At 34.1% G+C, this 24,097-nt stretch overlaps 1 protein-coding gene across 3 annotated transcripts; it reads right to left on the reverse strand.

The window, feature by feature from the left end:
• Positions 1-12,939: 12,939 nt before the first annotated feature.
• LOC146959163 (protein indeterminate-domain 4, chloroplastic-like) lies at positions 12,940-21,130 on the reverse strand. 3 transcript variants are annotated; one of them, XM_085740707.1, is made up of 5 exons: positions 20,940-21,130; positions 19,873-20,113; positions 18,988-19,384; positions 15,188-16,370; positions 12,940-13,217 (listed from the first exon to the last, which is right to left on the reverse strand). In XM_085740707.1, exons 2-4 carry the CDS (start codon positions 20,030-20,032, stop codon positions 15,209-15,211), a joined length of 1,719 nt encoding a protein of 572 aa, XP_085596833.1. In that variant the 5' UTR covers positions 20,033-20,113; positions 20,940-21,130; the 3' UTR covers positions 12,940-13,217; positions 15,188-15,208. The 3 variants fall into 3 exon arrangements, with proteins under 3 accessions (XP_085596833.1, XP_085596832.1, XP_085596831.1); XM_085740706.1 differs by lacking the exon at positions 20,940-21,130 and adding an exon at positions 20,404-20,555; XM_085740705.1 differs by lacking the exon at positions 20,940-21,130 and having other exon boundaries at positions 19,873-20,555.
• Positions 21,131-24,097: the final 2,967 nt, after the last annotated feature.

Consider the following 24,097-nt stretch of genomic DNA (forward strand, 5'->3'; position numbering starts at 1 on the left):
TTCCACTCCAAACAACTCTCACTAGAGGAATCTCCTTGCCTCTCAACGTCTTCATCTTGCGATCATCAATCCTCAAGGGTAAGGTCTCTACCGTAAGGTTGTCTCTAACTTGCACATCATCACTCTGAATCACATGGGACGGGTCTGGAACATACTTCCTCAATTGCGACACATGGAATACATCATGCAAATTTGATAAATGCGGTGGTAATCCAACTCTGTAAGCCACCGTGCCAATTCTCTCTGATATCTGATAAGGACCAATAAACTTTGGAGTCAACTTCTTTGACTTCAATGCACGGCCAACCCCGGTCGTTGGAGTAACCCTCAAGAACACATGGTCTCCCTCTTGAAACTCAAGGTCTTTCTTACGCTTATCATGGTAACTCTTCTGTCGACTCTGCGACGCTTTCATCTTCTCTTGAATCATTTTCACCTTCTCGGTAGTCTGTTGAACAATTTCTGGTCCTAGAACCACACTTTCACCTGTCTCAAACCAACACAACGGAGTCCTACACCTCCGACCATACAAAGCCTCGAAAGGTGCCATCCCAATACTGGAATGATAGCTATTGTTATAAGTGAACTCTATCAACGGAAGATGACTATCCCAAGTTCCACCTTGCTCAAGCACACATACTCTCAACAAATCCTCAAGTGACTGAATCGTTCTTTCCGACTGACCATCTGTCTGAGGATGATAAGCCGAACTCAATCTCAACTTAGAACCTAAAGCCTCTTGCAAACTCTTCCAAAATCTAGAAGTAAATCGTGGATCTCTATCTGACACGATGCTTGAAGGAACACCATGCAATTTCACTATGTCTCGAATATAAATCTCTGCCAACTGAGCCACAGGAAAACTAATATTAATCGGAAGGAAATGTGCCGACTTCGTCAATCTGTCAACAATCACCCAAATAGCGTCATTTCCCTTAGGAGTATTCGGCAAACTTGTCACAAAATCCATGGATATACTATCCCATTTCCATTCTGGTACATCTAACGGTGTCATCAACCCAGCAGGTTTCTGATGCTCTACCTTCGACTTCTGACAAATCAAACAAGAGTACACAAATTGTGCCACATCACGTTTCAATCCTGACCACCAAAACAGCTTCTTTAAATCATGATACATCTTTGTAGCTCCCGGATGAATGCTCAAGCTACTCCTATGACTCTCTTCCAGAATCATCCTTTTTATCTCATCATTGTCTGGAATACAAATCCTACCTCGGAACCTCAACACACCTTGATCATCAACTTTAAAGTCACCATCTTCAGTTTGATTACTAGCAACCAACAAGTCCACAAACTTAACATCAACCTTCTGTGCATCTCTAATACTTTTTAAGAAATCGTTATCAATTTTCAGCATTCCTAACTTAACGCTCCGAGACGACATTTCACAAACTAAGCTCATATCTCTAAATTGTTCAAGTAATTCAAATTCCTTCACCATCATAGCAGACATATGTAAACTCTTCCTACTTAAGGCATCCGCAACAACGTTAGCTTTACCCGGATGGTAATTCAAGCTAAAGTCATAATCTTTCAACAATTCGAGCCACCGCCGCTGTCGCATATTCAATTCCTTCTGATCAAACAAATACTTCAAGCTCTTGTGATCACTAAACACCTCAAATCTCGAACCATACAAGTAATGTCTCCAAATCTTAAGGACAAATACGACTGCAGCTAACTCAAGGTCATGAGTAGGATAGTTTCGTTCATGAGTTCTCAACTGTCTTGATGCATAAGCAACAACTTTACCATCTTGCATAAGTACACCGCCTAAGCCCAATTTGGACGCATCACAATACACTGCAAAAGGTTCATCAGGTTTTGGCAAAATCAAAACTGGAGCCGTCGTCAAACGCTTCTTCAATTCATTAAAACTGTTCTCACAATGAACATCCCACACAAAGGCTTTACCTTTACACGTCAACTGTGTTAACGGAAGTGCCAACTTAGAAAATCCTTCTATAAATCTCCGATAGTATCCTGCCAAACCCAAAAAGCTTCTAATCTCTGTAACTGACCTAGGAGTCTCCCATTGTGATACTGCTTCAACTTTAGATGGATCAACCGCAATACCACTACTAGAAATAACATGGCCCAGAAAACTTACCTCGTTCAACCAGAATTCACACTTAGACAATTTAGCATACAACTTCTTCTCCTTCAGCACTTGCAAAACGATTTTCAAATGTTCTGCATGTTCTTCTTCTGTCTTAGAGTAAATCAAAATATCATCGATGAACACAACCACAAAGCGATCCAAAAATGCATGGAAAATGCGATTCATATACTCCATAAATACGCCAGGCGCATTACTCACACCAAAAGGCATCACCTTATATTCATAATGACCATATCGCGTCCTAAAGGCCGTCTTCTGCATATCTTCATCTTTTACTTTAATCTGATGATAACCCGACCTTAAATCAATCTTGCTGAACACACGTGCACCCACCAGCTGGTCCATCAAATCATCAATTCTAGGAAGTGGATATCTATTCTTTATAGTTACTTTATTCAGTTGTCGATAATCAATGCACAACCTCATACTTCCATCTTTCTTCTTAACCAACAATACCGGCGCTCCCCAAGGTGAAACACTCGGTCTAATGAACTTCTTATCTAGCAAATCCTCCAACTGTTTCTTCAACTCAGCCAACTCAGAAGCTGACATACGGTAAGGTGTCATAGACACAGGCTTCGTTCCCGGAACAAGGTCAATAGAAAATTCAACTTCTCTTTCCGGTGGTACATCAGGGATTTCATCAGGGAAAACTTCAGGAAAATCACACACCACTTGCAACTTATCAATCACTGCTTGATTCTCCAATGATAAGGATGCCATCAAGGAAAACATCAAGATCCCATCACGTTCTAATTGCTTCAGCTGCTTAGTAGACAAAAATTCTGCTCCACTTTCCTCTTCAGCAGAAGAGAAACGCACCGTTTTACTAAAACAGTTAATGAGAACATGGTTGTACTCTAACCAGTTCATACCAAGAATTACATCCATTCCACTCAGAGGCAGACAAACTAAATCAATCTCAAAATCACGATCAAACATAGACAAAGGACATCGTAAGCAAACAAGAGAAGTAGTCACCGAACCCTTAGCTGGAGTTTCGACGACCATTTCTCCACTCATATCAGACACAGCAAGACCCAACTTAGAAGCACAATCAAAAGCAACAAAACAATGTGTAGCACCAGTATCAATAATAGCAACTAAAGGAGTATTGTTAATATAACAAGTACCTCTGATCAAACGATCCTCATTTTCAGTCTGAGTACCAGTCAAAGCAAACACTTTCCCTCTAGTCTGAGTCTTCTTCGGATTCGTACACTGAGACCCAATATGACCCTCTTCTTTGCAGTTAAAACACACAATGTCCGCATGCTTACACTCTGCAAGTGTATGTCCTTTACTGCCACAACGAAAGCACCGTTTAATATCCTTAGTACAAGCAGTACTCTTATGGCCTTTCTCGCCACAAGTGTAACAAACAACCTCAGCACCAGCATCCTTCTTATTAGACCTCCTCTCATCATTAGCTCTTCCTTTTCCTTTGTCAGCAGGAGCACTGTAAGGCTTTGGGCGACTTTGTTGGCCCTTACCCCTCTTCTCACTCATAATCTTATAATGAGCTTTGCTGTCATCTTCATAGATTCTGCATCTGCTCACCAAAGCAGAAAAGTCACGGATCTGTTGGTAACCAATGGCTCGCTTAATATCAGCACGCAAACCATTCTCAAACTTGATACACTTGGAGAACTCAGCATTGTCCCCCGTATAGTGTGGATAGAACTGAGCCAGCTCCACAAACTTTGCTGCATACTCTGTCACCGACATGTTTCCTTGCTTTAGCTCAAGGAACTCGATCTCTTTTCTCCCGCGAACATCCTCAGGAAAATATCTGTTTAGGAATTCTCTCTTGAACACAACCCAAGTAATAACTGCATCATCCTGCTCTAGGGTAGGTTGGAGGCTCACCCACCAGTCATCAGCTTCCTCAGCCAGCATATGCGTTCCAAAACGCACCTTCTGATCATCAGTACATTGCATAACTCTGAAAATTCTCTCAACCTCCTTGAGCCACGTTTGTGCTCCATCAGGGTCGTACCTTCCTTTGAAGGTAGGAGGATGATTTCTCAGAAAGGTCTCCAACATTCTCACATCAGCATTCGCACCAGCACCAGCATTTGGATGTTGTCCCACAGCTTGGGCTACAGCTTCCAAAGCAGCAGCAATCGCAGCATCATTTCTTCCAGCCATTCTAGTCCTCTTATAGCAAATAAGATTCGCAGCCTCCAGGTCTCTTCTCTGCACAACACACAACGTTTAGAATATCATAATAGTGGTATTCCAACTGCTAAGGACACAACTCGACTCACTACTTGGCCGGACGGACCGACCTGCTCTGATACCAATTGTAACACCCCGTTTTCCCAACATATAAATTTCATTTAAAATCAGAGTATTTTGATCACAACGGAATGTCACATACTTCATTTAAATCATAAAACGGATAATAATAATTATCCTTCAAATTCAACATCATGAAAATCTTAAAATTGTTGCAGCGGAAAATAGTTCAACATCTAAAAGTCTTGGCACGCAGGCCTTATTGGAAAATCTCATAAATTAGTTCATAAAAGAGACACGTAAGGAATAGAAGTAAAAGCAAGCCCCCATCCCGTTACGTATCAGAGCACCTAGACACCAACAAAGAGTCCACTCATGAACGCCTCTAATCTTTATTACCTGCACATTACCCACGGTCGAGGCAACATATACGCAGAAGGGGTGAGATTTCATAATCAATACATTAAGCATATAATCCAATAAAATGCATTTAACAACTTAAACATTAATAACATATCAACAATTAACAATTAGCACATTTTTCATTACATAACAAATACAATCATCAAATACCATTACTAATTTTCATCACAAATCATCCTTGACCATGCAACTCTATCAACTCAACAACAACTTAACAACACGACTCATCTTTGACCATGCAACTCTATCAACTCGACAACAACCTGACAACTTAAACATCATGAACTTCTTGATATGCAAATGCATGTGGTACCAATCAGCAACAAAATGAGCATAATAGGCTCTTCAACGTGTGAGCACAAAGGCTGTCGGGCCTAAAGCCCCCAACTTTAATGAGCACAAAGGCTGCCGGGCCTAAAGCCCCCAACTTTAATGAGCACAAAGGCTGCCGGGCCTAAAGCCCCCAACTTTAATGAGCACAAAGGCTGCCGGGCCTAAAGCCCCCAACTTTAATGAGTATGCAATGAACTCGACTTCCAACAACTTAGACAACGACGTGTACAACTCATACGACTCATAATCATGGACAACTTCTTAAATTCCAACAACATAGACCGACTCATGCAACCTCAAGACACTACAGTCGACAACAGAAAACAGCAGCAACATACAACAATTAACAACACTGGAATGTGTTAACATTCACATAAAGAATTAATTACATCAATATAAATAGCACAAAACATCACTATAGCATTCATGTAGTAACACTTCTAATTTCAGTCACCATAACAGACTTCTGGAGCTTATGAAAGCATCCTAAACAGCTCTCTAACTTACTTCTAAGGTCATCTCAAGACTACACGTGCGAAAGGATCGCATCGGGACAATTTTGGGCAACTAACAGCCTAACTCGCAGTGGCGAGTAACTTCACTCGCAATGGCGAGCAAAGTGTGCATTCTGGGTTCCTACGTATTTACTCGCAGTGGCGAGTTATTCTGCTCGCAGTTGCGAGCTCACAGGTCACTCGCAGTTGCGAGTTGTGCTGCTCGCAGTTGCGAGTTCTGGGTTCTAGCTCGCAGATGCGAGTGTTCTTGCTCGCAGGTGCGAGCGATGAATGTCAGTACGGCCAGAAACCTAAAAATTCCAACTTTTCACTTAATCTCCTAATTTTATCCTCAATTCAACATCTAATTATCATCTTATGGTGTATCTAAGTTCTGTACACTAATTTAACATCAACCTAACATCTTTTCATGAATCAATCATCAAATTCGGTCTTAAACCTAATTCCCAATTCTCACCAAAACTTAGTCTAATCATGCTAAATTTATCCTATAGAATCATACTCTTAATAATATTGAGAATTAGTCTCACCCTTACCTTGTAATTGCAGAATCGATAGCCTCTCCCTCTGGTTCTCCTCTTCTGACTCTTTCTCTCTTTTCTCCAAAAGCGTTTCACGTAAAAACGTTTCCCACTTATGTCTGTATTATTTATTTACTCTTATTACTCATCTCACCTATAAACTTACTCTTTCCACCTCACAGCCCAACTTCTAATATTTTTATTTTATTTCTAATATCTTATTTTATTTAATAATAAAATAAGTCACACCAACATAACAACTTCACAACATCAAATACTCCACATAATTCATTCATAAATCATATAACTTACTCAAATCATAAATCACATAAATTACACAAATTATAAATCATATAAGCATATATTTATAAATATATTCTAAACTTCATTGAACTAATTAAATAGTTAAGACGGGCGTTACATATGACATGAAATGGAGTAAGCAAATCATAAATAATAATTAGATTATAATAATACTAATGATAATAAAAACTCTGAAATGGTAACCCATAAGGTAATTACAACGTATGCTTAATCCATAAGGTAATCACAGGGGACCGAGTACAAAGAAGTAACATAATTTAATTACAAATAATTGTTTAATATTTAGCAAGGATTAAACTTTTTTTTTTTGACAAAAGTAAACGATATTCATTCATTCAAATTGATAGAGTACATCGATACAATATAAATCCAAATTCGCTAAAAACAAAAAGGATGAATCTGTGAACAAACTCACAGCATCCATGTTAATAGCATAAAAAGGCAAAGTATCTATGCCTACAAATATGACTAATATGACTATATTCAAGTCTCCGGATCTGCAATGTTGACGACGCCAAAGTCATTGTCATTGATCGGATCTGCACTTGCTCAAAGTTAATCTTTCAACCTGAATCAAATAAACACCGCACTAAGATGGGAAATCAAATAAACACCGCACTAGGACGGAAAATCAAAAACACACCGCACAAAGACGGGAAATCAAAACAAACAGAGTCGTTCAGAGACGACGAAATCACAAAAACAAACGAAAGAAAACAGAAAATATGTGAAATCACTTATTTAATTAGGATAGAAGGAAAAAGCAACTCGGATGGGTGATTTTTGGGTCAAAATTGACCCTAAATCACCCCACTGACAAGAAGAAGAAGAAAAAAGGGGTGACAGCTAGGGTTCGAGAAGGAGAGAAGAGAGAGAGGAAGAAAGGGGAATGGTATAGAAAAAAAAAAAAAAAGACCATCCACAATGGTAGTAAGGATTAAACTTGAAAGCTAGCTACTTACAACATACATATATTATGTATGTAGCTTTGAAATTATTTCACAAAGAGAATTTGGAAATTGAAAGTATATATGGACACAACACAACGACAATTGACTAACCAAATAAATAGGCTCAAGTGGTTAACAAGTCATTATAGAACGAATTGCTCAAGAGAATCTGAGTTCGATTATTTAGTTGAACAAATCTTTGTTAGACTTTATTTACCTCATGGCGGCATAACTCTAGATCAACTAATATTATATTATGGTTTGGATGATTTCAATCTCAAAATCGAACCACGCCGCACCACGAACACCTCGTTCAGGATTAGGATTTAGAGATTATGTGAAGACATTAGTATCTTTGCTAAGGCTGGAAATGAGCCGAGTCGAGTCGAACTTGTCTGAGCTCGACTCGATAAGAATCGGTTCAGCTCGAAACTCGGCTCGAGTTCGATACGAACTCTTTTTTTAGCTCGAGTTCGGCTCGTTTAAAGTTCACGAACAGTTCGGTTCAGCTCGTTAGGTTCAGTTCGTTTGCTCGACTCATATAAAGTTCAATTTTTTTTGTCAAAAAGAGTCATACTTAGCATTTAACAATTTTAGGAAGTTTAACAAAGTTTAGAAATCATAGTATGAATAAGAATATGTCAATAAATATTTGTGTTATAATTGATGTAAGCTAAATAAAAAGAGGGAAAACTATGATTTTTTTTCTATGCTAAGCACTACCATTAGAATCAAAGAATCTCCAATCAAACCCACATATATTTTACTCTAAATCACTCAACAATCATATAGGAACACCACAAGAAGAGAGACAAACTAAGAAAAGTAAAGTAAACATAAAAAAAAAAAAATTGGATTAAAAAGAATTACCAAAGAGAAATGGAGAGCAATGGTTTTCTTCTTTGGTGGAGCCTTGTTGATCTTTCTACTTGCTGATACTTCAGGTTACCCACGTTATCACACAAATAGAAGAGCAAACGTTTAGTTTTTAGTAGCCAATTGGATATGAAAATAAAGGATTAAAGGCTATGAAGGTATAATCAAAGTTAAAGTTTCTAATTCCAATGTTTCTTAATAATTCACATGACCGAAACGTTTTTTTAAGGTTTTTTAATATGATAAATATAAAAGTTTTAAAAACTAACTAAAAATGATATAATTATATATATATATATATATATATATATATATATATATATATATATATATATATATATATATATATATATGTCGAACTATATGCAGCTCAAGTTCGGCTCATTTAATTAACGAACTTAAATTTCGACTCAAGTTCAGTTCATTAGGTTCATGAACCAAATTCAACGGATTAATTGTCAAGTCGAATATCGAACTATATTCGAATTTGTTTGGTTCATTGTCAGCCCTAATCTTTGTTGAAATATCTAAACTGTCCAAATTTCATAATATTTGCTTCAAGTCTTTCACAAACATTATGAAGCGAACAAATCAAATATTACGATGCACACAGTTCTTTATAATGTTAGGATAACTTCTCGACTCAGCATTAATCATCATGTGCAGAGGGAGCATTGAAATTCTAGAAGTGAGCTCTGCACCTTCCAATATGACTTGTTTTTGGTAAGATTCAACGGTGAATAGAATTTAACATGACACTATAGTGAAATATAATTAAACATCTATATAAAAATATACTACACATCCTAATTGAAAATGAGTTTTTTTTCGAAACATAAAAGATGTTCAATGCTATAATACACCCATCCTAATTTGAATGTGGACATTAGCATTTTCAATTGGGAAATGCTAACCAGTGCCCCCGGGGTACTGGTTAAGGATACTAAAAAAGTAAATTATATATTAATTATTGCATTGAAAATTGTTTAATTAATCCATAAATAAGTCAACAAAGCTTCCTTTTATGGTAAAAATTTTCTTTTTTTGTATGCTTAACCAGTGCCCCGGGGGCACCGGTTAGCATGACTCTTTTCAATTATATATATGATGGTATTTTCAATAAGGGTAAGAAGGAATCTAATTGTAATGTGGTAACAATTTGATTGTGTAAGAAGTTTTGCACTATTCTCTGTATATAATAGTTTTTTTTTATAAGCGTAAAAAGGATGTAATTGACATGTGCAAACAATTAATTTTGGAAGAAATTTTGCACTAACCTCAGTGAATTAAAATTAATTTAAAAAAACGTGTAAAAAATTTATAACTTTTTTTCAGAGGAAAGTTTTTAAGAAAGTTTTAATATACTCCCTCTGGTCACATTTATAAGCAACTTTTACTTTTTTAGATTCATTAAATAAGTGATGTATCTAGACTATATTATATTCTAGATGCATTACTTATTTAATGAACCTAAAAAAGCAAAAGTTGCTTATAAATGTAACCGGAGGGAGTAACTTTTAACTTTTAATATATTGAATGCACAATTTTTAAGAAAAAATTTCTATGTTTAACTTCTAAACTTGTGCCATTGGGGCACAAGTTAGCATTTCTCTTGTTTCATTTATCCATACAATATTTAAACAACATAACGAACATTTGTTTCATTCTAATCAGTTTGTAATGCTTATTTCATATTTGTATAATTTTTTAAGGTGAATAAGCGAGATGTACATGATTCAAACCACGACCTCTATATATATTATACAGGTTCTTATCAACTGAGTTAAAACTCTCCGGACAGTTTTGTTTTCTATTACAAATAAATATTTATGTTTAGATTATTTTTGGGTAAAACATTAGTGTTTAGATTTACTGTACAATAATAATTTCGATAAGTGGCAAATCAAAAAAATATATATCCGTGAGTTAAAACTCTCCGGACAGGTTTGTTTTCTATTACAAATAAATATTTATGTTTAGATTATTTTTGAGTAAAACATTAGTGTTTAGATTTACTGTACAATAATAATTTCGATAAGTGGCAAATCAAAAAAATATGGAGAATGTTAACCAGTGCCCCAGGGGCATTGGTTAAGCACCAAAAGAAGCAAATTTTTGTTAAAAAGTAATGTAATTATTACTTGATGAAAAATGACAGTTTATAGTTTCAAGACAGAAAATTCTATTTTTGGATTCCTTAACCAGTGCCCCGGGGGCACTGGTTAACAAGACCCTAAAAAATATATATCCGTAAGTGGGGTCACTATGGATGGATTTTTTTTTTTTTTTTTGTTATTGGTTAATGATCATGAACTTTGGTTTTAGCAACCGTCAAAATTAGGTTTTAGCTCGTTCTTTTATACTCCCTCCGGTCCTTATTATAAGAAAAAATTGATTTTTTAGGTTCATTGTGTAAGTGATGTATCTAGTCTATATTTATAACAAGATACATTAATTATTCTATGAACCAAAAAAGTCTATTGTTTCTTATAATAAGGACCGGAGGGAGTATATCCCACAAGAGACTAGGAATAGGAGAATGTTTAGCGTACATTTTATATAGATGTTTACACTTGCTCTCCAAAAATAAATATTTAAAATATATATCCAACAAGAGGCCAGGAATAAGAAAATAGCGTTGGTTTGCGTTGCATATATATGTATATATTTGAGAGAAGGAGATAAAGAAAGTGATATGATAAATGTGAGGTTGGTGATGTGATTGGAAGAGAAATAGAAATAGAAATAAGATGAGATGTTGAATGGATGTAGGGAAATAAATAGGGAAATATCATAGTTGTTAGCAATAATAGAATTAATGATTAAGGCCTACAAGAAACAAGGACACCAACGATTAACAAATTCATCATCGATTCAAGACTTTATCATTCACACTTGAATACCAATAATTTCTCTTTAAGTGTGTATGTGTCGTGTCTCTATGCTTGATCGAAACACTAGGATCTTACTTCCGCTTTCCACCAAGTCGAGACATAGCTTAAATACATTAAAAACCACCAAGAGATTGAAACACCACATATTCATCAAAAACTTTAATATAATCCACATCTCACACATACCCTTCACGTAGCTTATTCATAATCGATTTTGGACTAACCACTCAAATTTAAATTCAAAAGATCCCCCCTTCAAGCATGAATTTCTAACATAACTATACTTGTGCTGCCTCTTCAACCAATGAAACCACCATTCACTCTTAAATACATCCCTTGGTTTAAAAAAATATTTTTGAAGTCAAAGAAAGTCAGTGTGTTGTTTTAACTTGTATTCATGATATACTTATCAATGCAACCTTGTCCTTCATTAGACTCCACATCAACCCTTGTCTTGTCTAGGTTGTAAAATAAGTTTGGTCAAAATTTTCTAAAGTCTATTAACTAGCTAACAAATAATATATTTTATACCATCCAAACAAACTTTCTAAAGTTGACGAATCAACCGATATTTACCTACATCAAGGACACGGTCCTTAGTTCAACTAAAGGTCATTCAATGTTATCGTTATTTGTTGAATATATCGTGTCTCTTAAAATAAATTTCTAGTTAAACAAGTTGTTTGGGCTCTAGTGGCAAGGAGCTCCTTTCAAGGACGTATCCGGGAAATACTAGGTTCGATTTTTAGGGGGAACAACGGTTGGCCAGTGTGCATGCCTCTACACATGAGCCGGATTAATCGCCCACCATTGGTGTGTCGGAAACCGATGCGAAAGAAAAAAAAATCTAGTTCCATAACATAAAGTCAACATATGGTCTCCAAATTTTGATGGAAATGGAATATCTTACGCGAACAGTACATACCTAATGCTAATGTAAATAAATAATCTTACAATATTTTTTGTGTGAAATAACACGGTAAGAAGAATGATTAATTCAATAATATATTTTAGAAAAATACTTTCGACAGAAGTTCTGTTTTAGGACAGCTATACGTCAATTTTTTTTAAAAGCAAAGATGTATTTGAAACAAAAGTTATTACAAGGGTATTTCAACCCAATCCAGCATAGAATTAATGAGTAAAAAAAAGAAGCAAAAATACTACCTAGAAATGCAATACAAAGGATCCACACTCCATTGATATAAGAGACAATGATAAGACTTGGATCTAATAAAAAAATCATTTCCAAACTTGAAACATTAATCTGGTTCAACACCATATTGGAGTTATTGTTATGATAGAAAAGATGCACTCGTTTTCTATGGTCCCATAGAACCGAGTGTCAAATCATAGTGACCTTTGAATCCCATAAAACGGAGAAAATCTTGTGTGGACCAAGACCAAGAATTTTGGTTTGGTCACATAAAAGAGAGAAGAGAGAGAAGAGGGAAGAGAGAGAAAATGTAGAAGAGATAAGAGAAGAGAGAGAAGGAGAAAATCTTGTGTGTGTGACCAAACCAAAATTCTTGATCCAGGTCCACACAAGTGTTTCTCCATAAAACGATAGTATTATCTGAAGTCACTAGAGTTCTAGCTTTTGACCTACCAACAAAAAAAAAAAGCCTTATATACCAACAAAAAGGCCATATATATTTAAATTTGTTTAGGCCTTAGTAGTGAAAATTATTGAGCCGACCCTGATAAAAACCAAAGAGATATGAACAAAGTATATGATAAATATCTATTATCCAATAACAAAATCTATAACCGGTAGTTAAATTAAAATATCCATTATCCAATAGCAAAATCTAATAAAATAAACCATGAAAATCTTGAAACTAATATGTATCAGAATTTTATTTTATTTTTTTGGGGGAGGGGGGTTCGACGGCGTTTAAGAAGCTTCAATAAAATTCAGGAATTCCCACATATGCATCACTGTGCTCTCCAAATCTTTAATTAGATCAAGTTTTAATGGAGCATGGTTGAAATCCCTGCAAAAAGCCAAACCATAATCGTCATTCTTAATTACCGTTTCAAAAATTACATGGTTACTTTATTTAAGCAAACATCACATGTAATTCGAAAATTATGTATATGTATATTAAGAAAAGAGACTAATAAGTACTCTGCACTCATGGAATAATTTTTTCACATAAGAACAAACATAATGATATTAAAAAAAAGAGTACAAGAGAATGCGGTTAAAAACGTGTATGATACCAATCTAAATAATAGACCTAAGTAGTGGAGAAAGGAACAACAAAACACATGACCAGATACGTGCATGATACATTCAAGTTGTAAGAAAAGAGAGAGAAATGAAGAGTATAGAAAATAAAAACTTCTTATGAAAAATTATTCATCATAAACAATATAGAAAATATTTCTATACCAACTAATATCATACGTAGATAAAGTTGATACAAAAAAAAAAAGCATTGCAGATATATTTTTTCCTGATTAGATAAAATTAAGCTAAATTGTCAACCCCAAATATAGTAACATAGAAAAGTGAAAATACTTTATATAAGTTTATTGAATTTAACACGAAGGAAGGAAGGACATTCTCTGAAAATGTATTAAATATTTGTGTGACAAATGTATGAGGTGGCAAGAAAGAACATGTTGATAAGAGCAGATATTATTTGTTCAGACACAAGTTTGGCACTCGTGACTCACTCTGTCCTTGCCAGCCAACCAAAAATATATCAAAAAAAGAAAGTAAAAAATTGAAAAGGAGAAGACAATAGAAGAAACAAATTAGTTCTGCACAACGTCGCTGTCTGCACCATGCAAGACAACTTGTCAGACCACACACACACTTTTTATCACAAAAAACAAATTAATACTATCATAGCATCTTTCTTTCGTATATCTCCTACTCCTAATATAAGTTTCATTTTCAAAAATTCTATCTAAATATAAGTCTAATTCTAAACCAATAGATGGATGCATATTATATCAAAAAAATATTAATAATACTAATTTAGTTTAGAAGGTGAAAACTTAAATTTAGACGCATCAATATATAAAAGAGTATCTACAAAAGAGATTAATGTTATTGTAAAACTATTTTACAATCAACCATTTGACTTTAAGGTAGATATATTTGATATAATTCCAGTAAAAATATTTTTATGATTGAGGCGAGTAAGTGAGTGACATTGTAAATGCCTTTCAACGGTAGGTACATATATCCTCAAAGGAAAATGTTATTTCTCTAGAAAAATAGCATCAAGAAATCCTCTCTAAATATAAGTCTCATTCTAAACCAATGGATGGATACAAGTTATTTCAAAAAAAATGTTAATAATACTAATTTAGCTTAGAAGATGAAAACTTAAATTTAGACGCACCAATATATAAAAGAGTATTTACAAAAGAGATTAATGTTATTGTAAAACTATTTTACAATCAACCATTTGACTTTAAGGTATATACGTAATATGTGATATAATTACAGTAAAAATAATTTTCATGATTCAACAATTATGATTGATGGAATGGAGTGACATTGTAAAATAGTATTTTAAAAACATTCTTATGCATAATAAACAAATTCATTGTATGTTTAAATTGACGATGAGATTAATAAAATCAAAATAATAACCAAAATTTGTTAAAATTGTAGATGACAACTTTTTCTTGAACAGCGGTAAATGGTAATTCATTGTGTACGCCTGTGTGGAATTAATGTCAATTCAAACCTGCCCTAAATTCCTATTCACATTGCTCTTTTTTAAATATTTGTAAAAAAATAAAAAGAATTATACAATTAGCAAAACAGCATTAGATCTAACAAAACACACATATCAAGAATATACTCAGCCCCCACTAATCACAATGTAATCATCACATGATCATATGGTATAATATATAAAAATAAAGTAAAACATGTAACATTCCTAGGTTACTATAGGTAATTGAATTATATGAGTGTTGACTAGCTTGACGTACGTACCTTTTAGTAGGAAGATGATGCTCAATGAAAATTTCCTCCTGCTCCACCACCACCAGCACCTCCTCTTCCTCCTCCAAATGATTGTGCAGCATTGATATTGTTTCTCTGATCTCCTTCCAAAGAAGCTGCCAAATTAAAAGCAGCTGCATGTTGATCCCTTTGTCCTCCTCCTCCTCCAACAACACCACTCATGCTTCTCACAATCTCATGACCAACTCCTAAAAAGTCACGAGTTAGCTGACTGCTATCACCACCTCCTCTTCCAAGCCCTACACCCCCTCCTCCTCCTCCTCCTCCACTTTGATCAAATATTGAAGTATTTCCTGTAGCAGCAAAAGAGTTCATCAAATCCTGCAAGTTACTCTGTTCATGATTCCCACCACCAAAACCATAGTTCCCACTTCCACCACCCATTTGCACTCTGCTAGGATCACCGCCACCAGAAGATGCTGAGTTACTTGCACCAGTATTGTTTCCAAAGCTTTTGAGAAGAGAAGTCGCGGTAGTGCCATTTCCATTACTTGAAGTTGCACCCATTTGAGCAGCTTTCTGAAGAAGTGCAGTTGCTGACATTGATGATATAGCAGTACCAGCAGCATTAATGTTACTGTTTCCTCCTTGGGAGAAAACATTGCTGAAGAGTGATGGAGCACTACTTGTTCCAGCTGATCCATTGAAGAAATTTGTTCCTTCATTATTCACATTCAAGTGTTCAGAGAATGAGTTGTTGCTACTGTTAGTACTGTTACTTGAAAGGAAATTCGGAATGTTGAAGAGATTGCTGTTGTTGCTATTGTGGCTATTCTGCATCATTAAACCTTGTTGTTGGGAAGGATCATGAGGAACAAAGTTTTGGTTTGGCTCATGAATGTTATTGTTGAAGAAGGCGTTAGGTCTGAAAGTAGCCTGGGGGAGCATGTGGTGGTCGAATTGCCCGGTCCGATTAGCAGCGGCTGCGCCGAGTCTCAAGATTTCAGTGGCTGAATTGCTGTGGTGGTCTTGTTGTTGCATGTTGGGCATTTGTGCAGCTACCTGGGCTATGCTTAGACCCATGGTGTTGTTGTTGCTTGAGCTTCCATAGAGATGGGATCCAATGGCACCAGTTAGAGAAATTGGTGGCTGTCTTGGACCCTCTTGAGCCAATGCATCACAGAAGGCTCTGTGAGTTATGAAACTGTCTCTCCTGCAGTATTCATCACATTTACAAATTCAGTTTCTAATTGCGATATTATATCCAATATGTGATGACAAACTGTAATAAGAAAAAATTGTATGAAAGGAAAATCATTTAGCTAGGTATATATAATAATAGTTGGTCGCTCAATCGTAAGAATTTGACTTTATGATTTTATGCAACAGACTACAAATCGATACGAGAACAATTGTAAAATGGTTAACGTTGCTATTAACAACAATTTCTCTTATTCATTTTTTTTAAAAGTGTTCTAAATACTTTCGAGAATAACGGCTTAAATTGTTGAAAATTTTATTTTACTTTTTAGGATAAAACTGGCTAGACATATGTCACGTGTCTTGATTTCAAAAGGGATGGGGGGCTGAAATTTTTTCTGCAACTTGCCAGTTTCGGCATCAACTTTTTCAAATTAACATTTATAATACACAATCTCCTCATAAAAAAATACTATATAATTAGAAGGAAAAAAAATATTACACTGTCTATGCTGAATTGCCCAACTAGAATCACATAAACAATGCATTAATTAGATTAATAATTATTTTTGACAGAAGAATTAGATCAATGATATTACTCATTTAATCATTAGTTTCTCAGAGGTTAATTACTAAAAAAGCACATAAAATATACTAGGAGCTAAAATTTCTATATATAACGAAAGAGTGAAAGTTCATCTAGAATTTTTATTATTTAAATTTATTAAAATAAATTTGTTGAAAATGATGGCAATTCTATTCTAGATAGACACTGTAACTATGATAGTAGTATCTAAAAGCTGTTACGTACGTATCCTGAAATATACATAGATTACTAGAAGTGGGACTTGGCCTTTTCAAGTAAAAGACAATAAAATTCTTAATTGAGAGTCGAAAATAATTGACATCCAAATGAAAGAATTTGATACTTAATTAACCCAAGGACAAAAATTTGCGTGTATTGATGAAACGAGTAGTTACATAAAATGATGATGTGAATAAATGATTAAGAATTTATAGTAAAAACCTCCTAAAAGACACAACCAAGTGGAATGAAATGAATTTCACACAAAATTAAAGCTTGATTACAAGATTAATGAAAACTTCCACGAAGAACTGCAATGTCAAGAAGTACTACTGTACAGTGTTCAATAAATGAAGCATAAGAATATATTCAATGTTAAGGAATTGATGAATGTAGGAAATACAGTTGAGTGATTAATGTGCTCAAACTATGACTGAGTTTGACTCTTTGTATAAGCTATCAAAATTACTATTGACACTTTGACAAGACTTTTCTCATTGGATATGTATTGCATGCACATGCAATTTTGCAATCCAAAGATCAAAGGTAACCAATTAAAATTATACGATTCAAATTTTAAACTCGGATTCTAGATTTAATAAATATAATAAATATGTTTAAATTTTGAATTGTCAAATAATAGTCAAACGATCACAAATCTTTCTATTGGTGATTGCATAAAATTTTGATTAAATTGGATGTCCATTCTGCCTTCAAACATATAAAAAAGAAACACTAAAATTATGTTGGTCTGAGTGGAATTGAACTTGAACCATGTGAATAAGGTTTTAGGTTCAAGTTTTGTGAATGAAAAATAATGGGAGCGTAGACCTCATTAAACATGATTAGATTGGTCGTGATTTTGGAACAATGCCATGTTATAAAAAACCTATGAGAAACAAGAAAATAGTCCAAAATAAACTTCAAAAACCATGTGGAAGAAAAAAGCAAAATAGTACACAGAAAATATAGAGAGGGTTGAATAGTTTGATTAAGTCGTAACGTTATCATGAAAAGAAGCACCTGCAAGGGCACAGTGTACTGAACACAAGTAGCCAACCAAGAAGAAAACAAAGATCGTAACAACACCACACAACTTCATGGCATAGCAACACGTGAATAGGATGAAAAAGAAATGGGCTCAAAAATGAAGCACTGTTTCCTAGGTAAAATCAGAAAAAGGTGAAGTGTTTTTTGCATAATATTCTACTCTTATGCTTTTTGACAAGGAAAGAGAAAGAGAGAGAGGAATTGTAGTATAATTATAAGGTGTGAATACCTTCCTCCGTGTGTGTTTTTTGTTTGTGAAGAAAGTTTTCAGAGATCATTCACGTGGGTGGATGTTTCCATCCATTTCATTTGCCCACACCGGACTAACAAATATTGAAACATGACAAACCAAACCATACCAAAACCATAGAATCTTAATCAAATCAATTTCTATTGCTATGAAATGTAAAAAAAAAAAATGTATTTATTACCAACCAAATTCACTAGATAATAAAGAAAGCATCTTATTCTTTTTCCTCTCTATAGTCACTTGAAGAATCTAACATAAATATATAAAATGCCCTAAACCAAACCAAACAACATCACATTTCTTCTTCCCATTTCGTGGTTGAAAAAAATAACTGTTTGACAAAAATGGTAACATGACGTCTATATTACATGTATTTTTTTTAACACGATTGTAAGTGAGAGAATGACCTTATTACAGTCTATTCTACCGAGATTCAGCACTTGTTAATTCGATTCGACCATATTAACAAAACATGTGTGTGTGTGTGTGAAGGTAAATATTGAATTGAATTGTTATATATGTTACCTGGAGAAGAGAGTGCCACAGTCACACCTATATTCTCTGGTGCCACAAGTCTTAGAATGTGCCTTCCAATCAGATTGAACAGCATACTTCTTAGAGCACTTATCACACTTCCATTTCTTCTCACCATGTTTGCGAGAGTAGTGTTTCTTAATCCCAGTGAGGTCACCAAGTGCCCTTGAAGGGTCATGATGAACGCATGTGGGCTCAGGACACAGATAAACCTTTCTCTTAGGCTCTTTTGTAGTCTTCTGCTTAAGCTTCCAAGGCAAGTTGTGTCCTCTTCTGTGAAGCTGTAGGTTTTGCTCTCTTTGGAACCCTTTGTTGCATACCTCACAAATAAACCTGTTTGTTGCCATTAGGGTCTTGGGAGATAGTGCTATCACCTCTGCATCTGGATCTGTTTCCATTGAAAATAGCCAAACAATAAATTATTAGAAAAACTAAAACACACAAAAAATTAATTCAGAAAAATGAAGCTTCAAGACAAAAGGTTAATATCCCATGTCAAACAAACTCCATTGAATTTCATTTCATTTCTTTTAACATTTATGTTATTTTTAAATTAGGGTTCCACACTAGGGAATCCATATCATATGAAAACAAACAAAAAACACAAAAAAAAATAGTCCAAAAAATATTTGCAGAATTAATGAAAATACTCAAATAGATAAATCCATGAAAGGAAAAAAAAACATCTTATTGATGAGAACTGGTTTAGTGTATGTTTGCATCGGTGGTGAGTTTAGCAGAATCACAGTGAAGTTTCGAAGCACAGTTTTTGTGACAATCGAGGTGGTTCACTGTGATTCTGTCAATCCCACTGCGAACACAATCATGCACTTAAGATTAAACATAAATTTGCAATAAAATAGTTGAGAAACTTGCTTGGTGTTCCAGGTTGGTTTCTCTTTTTCTTCTGAGCTGGTGCAGCAGCTGGAGTTGCAGTTGATGAAGATGGTGGCAAAGAATGCTGTTGTTGATTCATCGGATTCGGATCCTCTTCTCTGAATCCAAAAAGTGATGCTGAGGAAGATGATGCAGCCATAGCAATTCAAGTCAAGTCTTATATATATTCTTCAACTTGTTGAGAAAGTGTGTAATTCTTCAATTCCTTCACTTCTTTAACCTTACAACACAATCACAATTCAGGAAAAACCAACATGCAAATTGAACCTTCTTCAATTCAACATAACTTCAATCTCACAAAACTCAAAAACAATACCAAAAAAAAAAAAAAAAAGATGGGATATAGAAGAAGCTATAAAATAGAGATAAGTTGAAAAAAGAAGAAAAAGCAAATCAAGCCCTCCATATGTGATAAGATGAATTTGTTGTTGCTTGAGATGAATTTGTTGATTTAAATGAGAAGAAACCTAAGATAAATTTTTCAGTGATGGTTTGGTGTCATGCAGATACCTCAACACATATACACATAGTAAATTTTTTCCTTCTAACTTTATTAATATTCTCTGCCTTTTTTTCCTCTTCAAAAAGTTTTTCCAGATTTTCCTCACTTTCTCATCTCTCTCTTGTCATAAAAAGAATTTTATTTTTACAAAAATAAAATTATTGAAAGAGAAAGAGTGAGAGAGGGTAAGGCCTACGGGTCGGTGGACCCAATCCTTAGTCACAAAACGACATAGTTTCCATGAAACAGCTACTACACCACTCTCTCTCTTTCTCTCTCTTTCTCAAACTTTCTCTCTCTAAATTTGTAGTAAGTATCTTCTTACTCACTTCAAGACAAACTTTCTCTCATCATGCAGCCCTACACAAATTTCAATATTCAAAAAAAGGACAATGAAACTGAAATTCAAGTTAATGCATGAATGAACAATTAGCATTGGTAAATGAAATCAAGTTAATTATTAATTACTATTAATTAAACTGAAATGTTTTTTTGTTGGTCTTATCATTTGGTTTTTTTTTTTAAGTTGAAGAAAAAAAAACACCTGATGTTATGTCTGAAATTCAGTGGAGGGGTGCAGAGTGAGTATGTACTGTTTATACTGTTACCGTTTAAAGGTCACTGACATGGAAAGAGCAAAAAAATGATTCTGAAACTCTAATTGCTTTGTTTGGCTGACTTGGTAAGAAAAGTGCTTATTCTGTTCTGTTATCACTTTCACTTCTTGCATGCAATGTCTAATTGGTTATGCCTATGGCTTCTTTTGTGTCCTTTGTGTTTTTTTTTTTACCTCTAAAAAGTCACATCATAACCAAAGGGTGGTTTAGTCATTTAACATTGATATAAATAAAATAAATCACAATCAAAAGACCCAAGAAAAGACCTAATCCAACCACTATGGATAAACAAATCAAACAGAATTTTTTTTAGAAACAAGGTGGTTTTTGATAAGTTCACAAGGCTGTTACATTTTCTCAAGAGACAGCTTAATTTTAGACCGTGGATTATGTGCTAGGAAGATTATAATCACTGTCAAGTGGATTTTTGTAAGATATTACCATGGAATTGAATAAAGTGAAATATGTGCTTTTTGGGAATTATGAGGTCTTTTGACAAGGATAGTTAATAATATTATTATCACAATTTTTTTATTATTGTTTTTAGCAACACTGTTTTATCATTCCATTTCTTTTTCTTTACATTTCTGTCCTTTTTTCTCTCTCTAAATCCTTATTTGCATTGATAAAGTTTTTAACAAACAGCCAATAGGAGGAAAGAGAGGATGCCATTCTTTGACAGAATGACAGCATAACCATAAATAAGATTTTCTTTTAGACTCATATTAATTTTTTTTTGTTTTGACCGAAAGACTCATTAATTAAAAGGAGATAAATTAAGGTCCAAGTATAATTACAGAGTCATAAATTGGTCAGAGTTTAACTACTACAACTTTAAACATGTTTACTATTCCATACTTAGCTATAAGCTTCTTGAAATCGTGCTCTAACCCTAGTAGCACCATATTTTATTGAAGTTTTAATGTGTAGTTTTCGTAAATATACAATAGTTTATCATAGTTTTATTAAACATATCTTAAATTCAAATATGTGTCAAACTAATTTAGGTGAGGTAAATTGTTTCTATGGACTATGGTTATCAAAACAACTCAATTCATCACACTAGGGTAAGACGACCCAATCCAGTTTCAACATCGTCACGCATTAGACCTATTTGACTCGTAGGCTATCCAGTTTCTACAAATCTAGAGATGGATTAGGGATATATACAATAGTTAACATGCAATTAAAATTTAGAATCAAGTTAGGGACAAATACAACATGTCCCCAACACATCACTTTACTCACCTCTACATGAATTTTTACAAATATTAAGATGGTGAAAGATTCTAATTTTTACTATGAACATTAAACATAAACAAAAAATGTAGCATTAATTCCTTTAAATAGTCAACAATCTGTGACAAGCATATGAATAGGCCAATAAAGTTCAAGTTCGGACACCTAATCTCTAGTCTTAATTTACACCTACATGGAAGTTGGTAAAGTTGTATAGTGTTACTGCTGCCTTTTAATCTTAACATATCAATCAAGGTGCATAGTTTATTTATTTATAGTTTCAAGTGGATCAATATGTAATTAAAGGAGCCCCAAAGAATTAAAAAATTAGTCCCAATCATCGTTTTCTTTGTTGGCTTCTATTCTGTTGTCATTCTTTTAGACAAAGATCCAAAGTACAAGAAACCAAATAGAAAATCTTAAAGTATTATGGTCTGCAATATAAAAGGATAAGAGCCTGCATCCATAACTGTACTACCTTATTTTTTTAGTCTTTACATTCTTTAAATATTCAAACATAGAGATATAAAAACAGTCAAACAATAACTAACGTTGGTTTTTTTCAAAACAAGAGATCCTGTCCAACTTTTTTACATTTTATTTTATTTTATTTTATAGGCCAAATACCTCCCTGGGTCCTTTAAATTTCACGTTTGTTTCAGATAAGTCCTTTAAGTTTCTAAGGTGTCAGATAGGTCCTTTAAGTTTTTAACGTTTCAGATAGGCCCTTTAAGTTTCGAGTTTGTTTCAGATAGGTCCTTCTATCAACCTCCGTTAAGGACCTATCTGAAACCTTAGAAACTTAAAGGACCTATCTGACACCTTAGAAACTTAAAGGACCTATCTGAAACAAACGTGAAACTAAAAGACCCATGGAGGTATTTGGCCTATTTTATATTTAAACTCACACTCTAAACATTTCAACTCTTAGTGGTTTACTTATAGCAAAATGCTACTACACAGAGAATGGTCTCCTTCAACACTTCATGTAATTTTCAATGGCGGCGACATTTTCTTCCAACAAATTCTAACCTTGTCTTATTTCAATTTTTTTCTGTCCTATATTGGAGTGATTTTTTGCAGCCCTAAACATGGTATGAATATCAACAACAATCCAAATCAATCCTAGCATGCCCAACCATGTATTGAAAAATTGGTCAAATATCTTTTGGCCAAAACGTTGCTTTTTTGAGAAAAACACAAACCTTAATAAGCACAAACTTTTTTTGTCAACAGATTGTGGACTATAAGTATAAACAGAACTTGGGGCAGTTGTAAAAAAAAAATTTGAAAAGGAACTTTCCTATTTGAAAAGAAAAATAAAAAAACACACACACAAATTATTATTTTTGGAATACATAATTTTGTATTGTTTAAAAGTACATTTTTTAACAAATAATAACGTTCAGAAGTATCTTATATGCAATCATGTGTAATGTTTTAGAAATAGATTATTATTCAATAGGCCCCTCAAAATTGCTCACATTTTTTAAGAGAAAAAAAAAAGATAACAAATTACGATCGATCGGAATTTACACGCAAAAAAAAAGTCGATTGAAGTTATGATCCGATCGGTTAAGCAATTTGAAGAGTTGTTAAACAACCGTCTTAAAAAGGAGAACATGGGCTAAGCCCAAATCCAAAAACAACAAACCACTATTCTAGCCCAATTCAGTAAATATCCACTGTCTAATAGCACTTGGAACCTCTAAGTTAAGTCATATGAAAAATATGCCCTGAGAAGATTCTTAACATACTCCCACATTTTCATCCACTTTTCATAAAAAAAAAAAATAACTATCACAAACTATATTTTCAAGGCACACATTTTCTTAAAATAGCACAC

This window comes from Medicago sativa, chromosome 1, assembly GCF_051527215.1.
Source record: "Medicago sativa cultivar Bolivia chromosome 1, Bolivia_mono, whole genome shotgun sequence".
Lineage (NCBI taxonomy): Eukaryota > Viridiplantae > Streptophyta > Magnoliopsida > Fabales > Fabaceae > Medicago > Medicago sativa.

Bases quoted from the DNA above. Each gene is read 5' to 3' on its own strand.
- LOC146959163 (XM_085740707.1), bottom strand. From the start codon at position 20,032: ATGGCTGCATCATCTTCCTCAGCATCACTTTTTGGATTCAGAGAAGAG. The intron at 19,385-19,872 runs GCAAGTTTCTCA...CAATGGAAACAG, and splicing joins AAACCAACCTGGAACACCAA to ATCCAGATGCAGAGGTGATA. The intron at 16,371-18,987 runs GTAACATATATA...TGAATACTGCAG, and splicing joins TGTGGCACTCTCTTCTCCAG to GAGAGACAGTTTCATAACTC.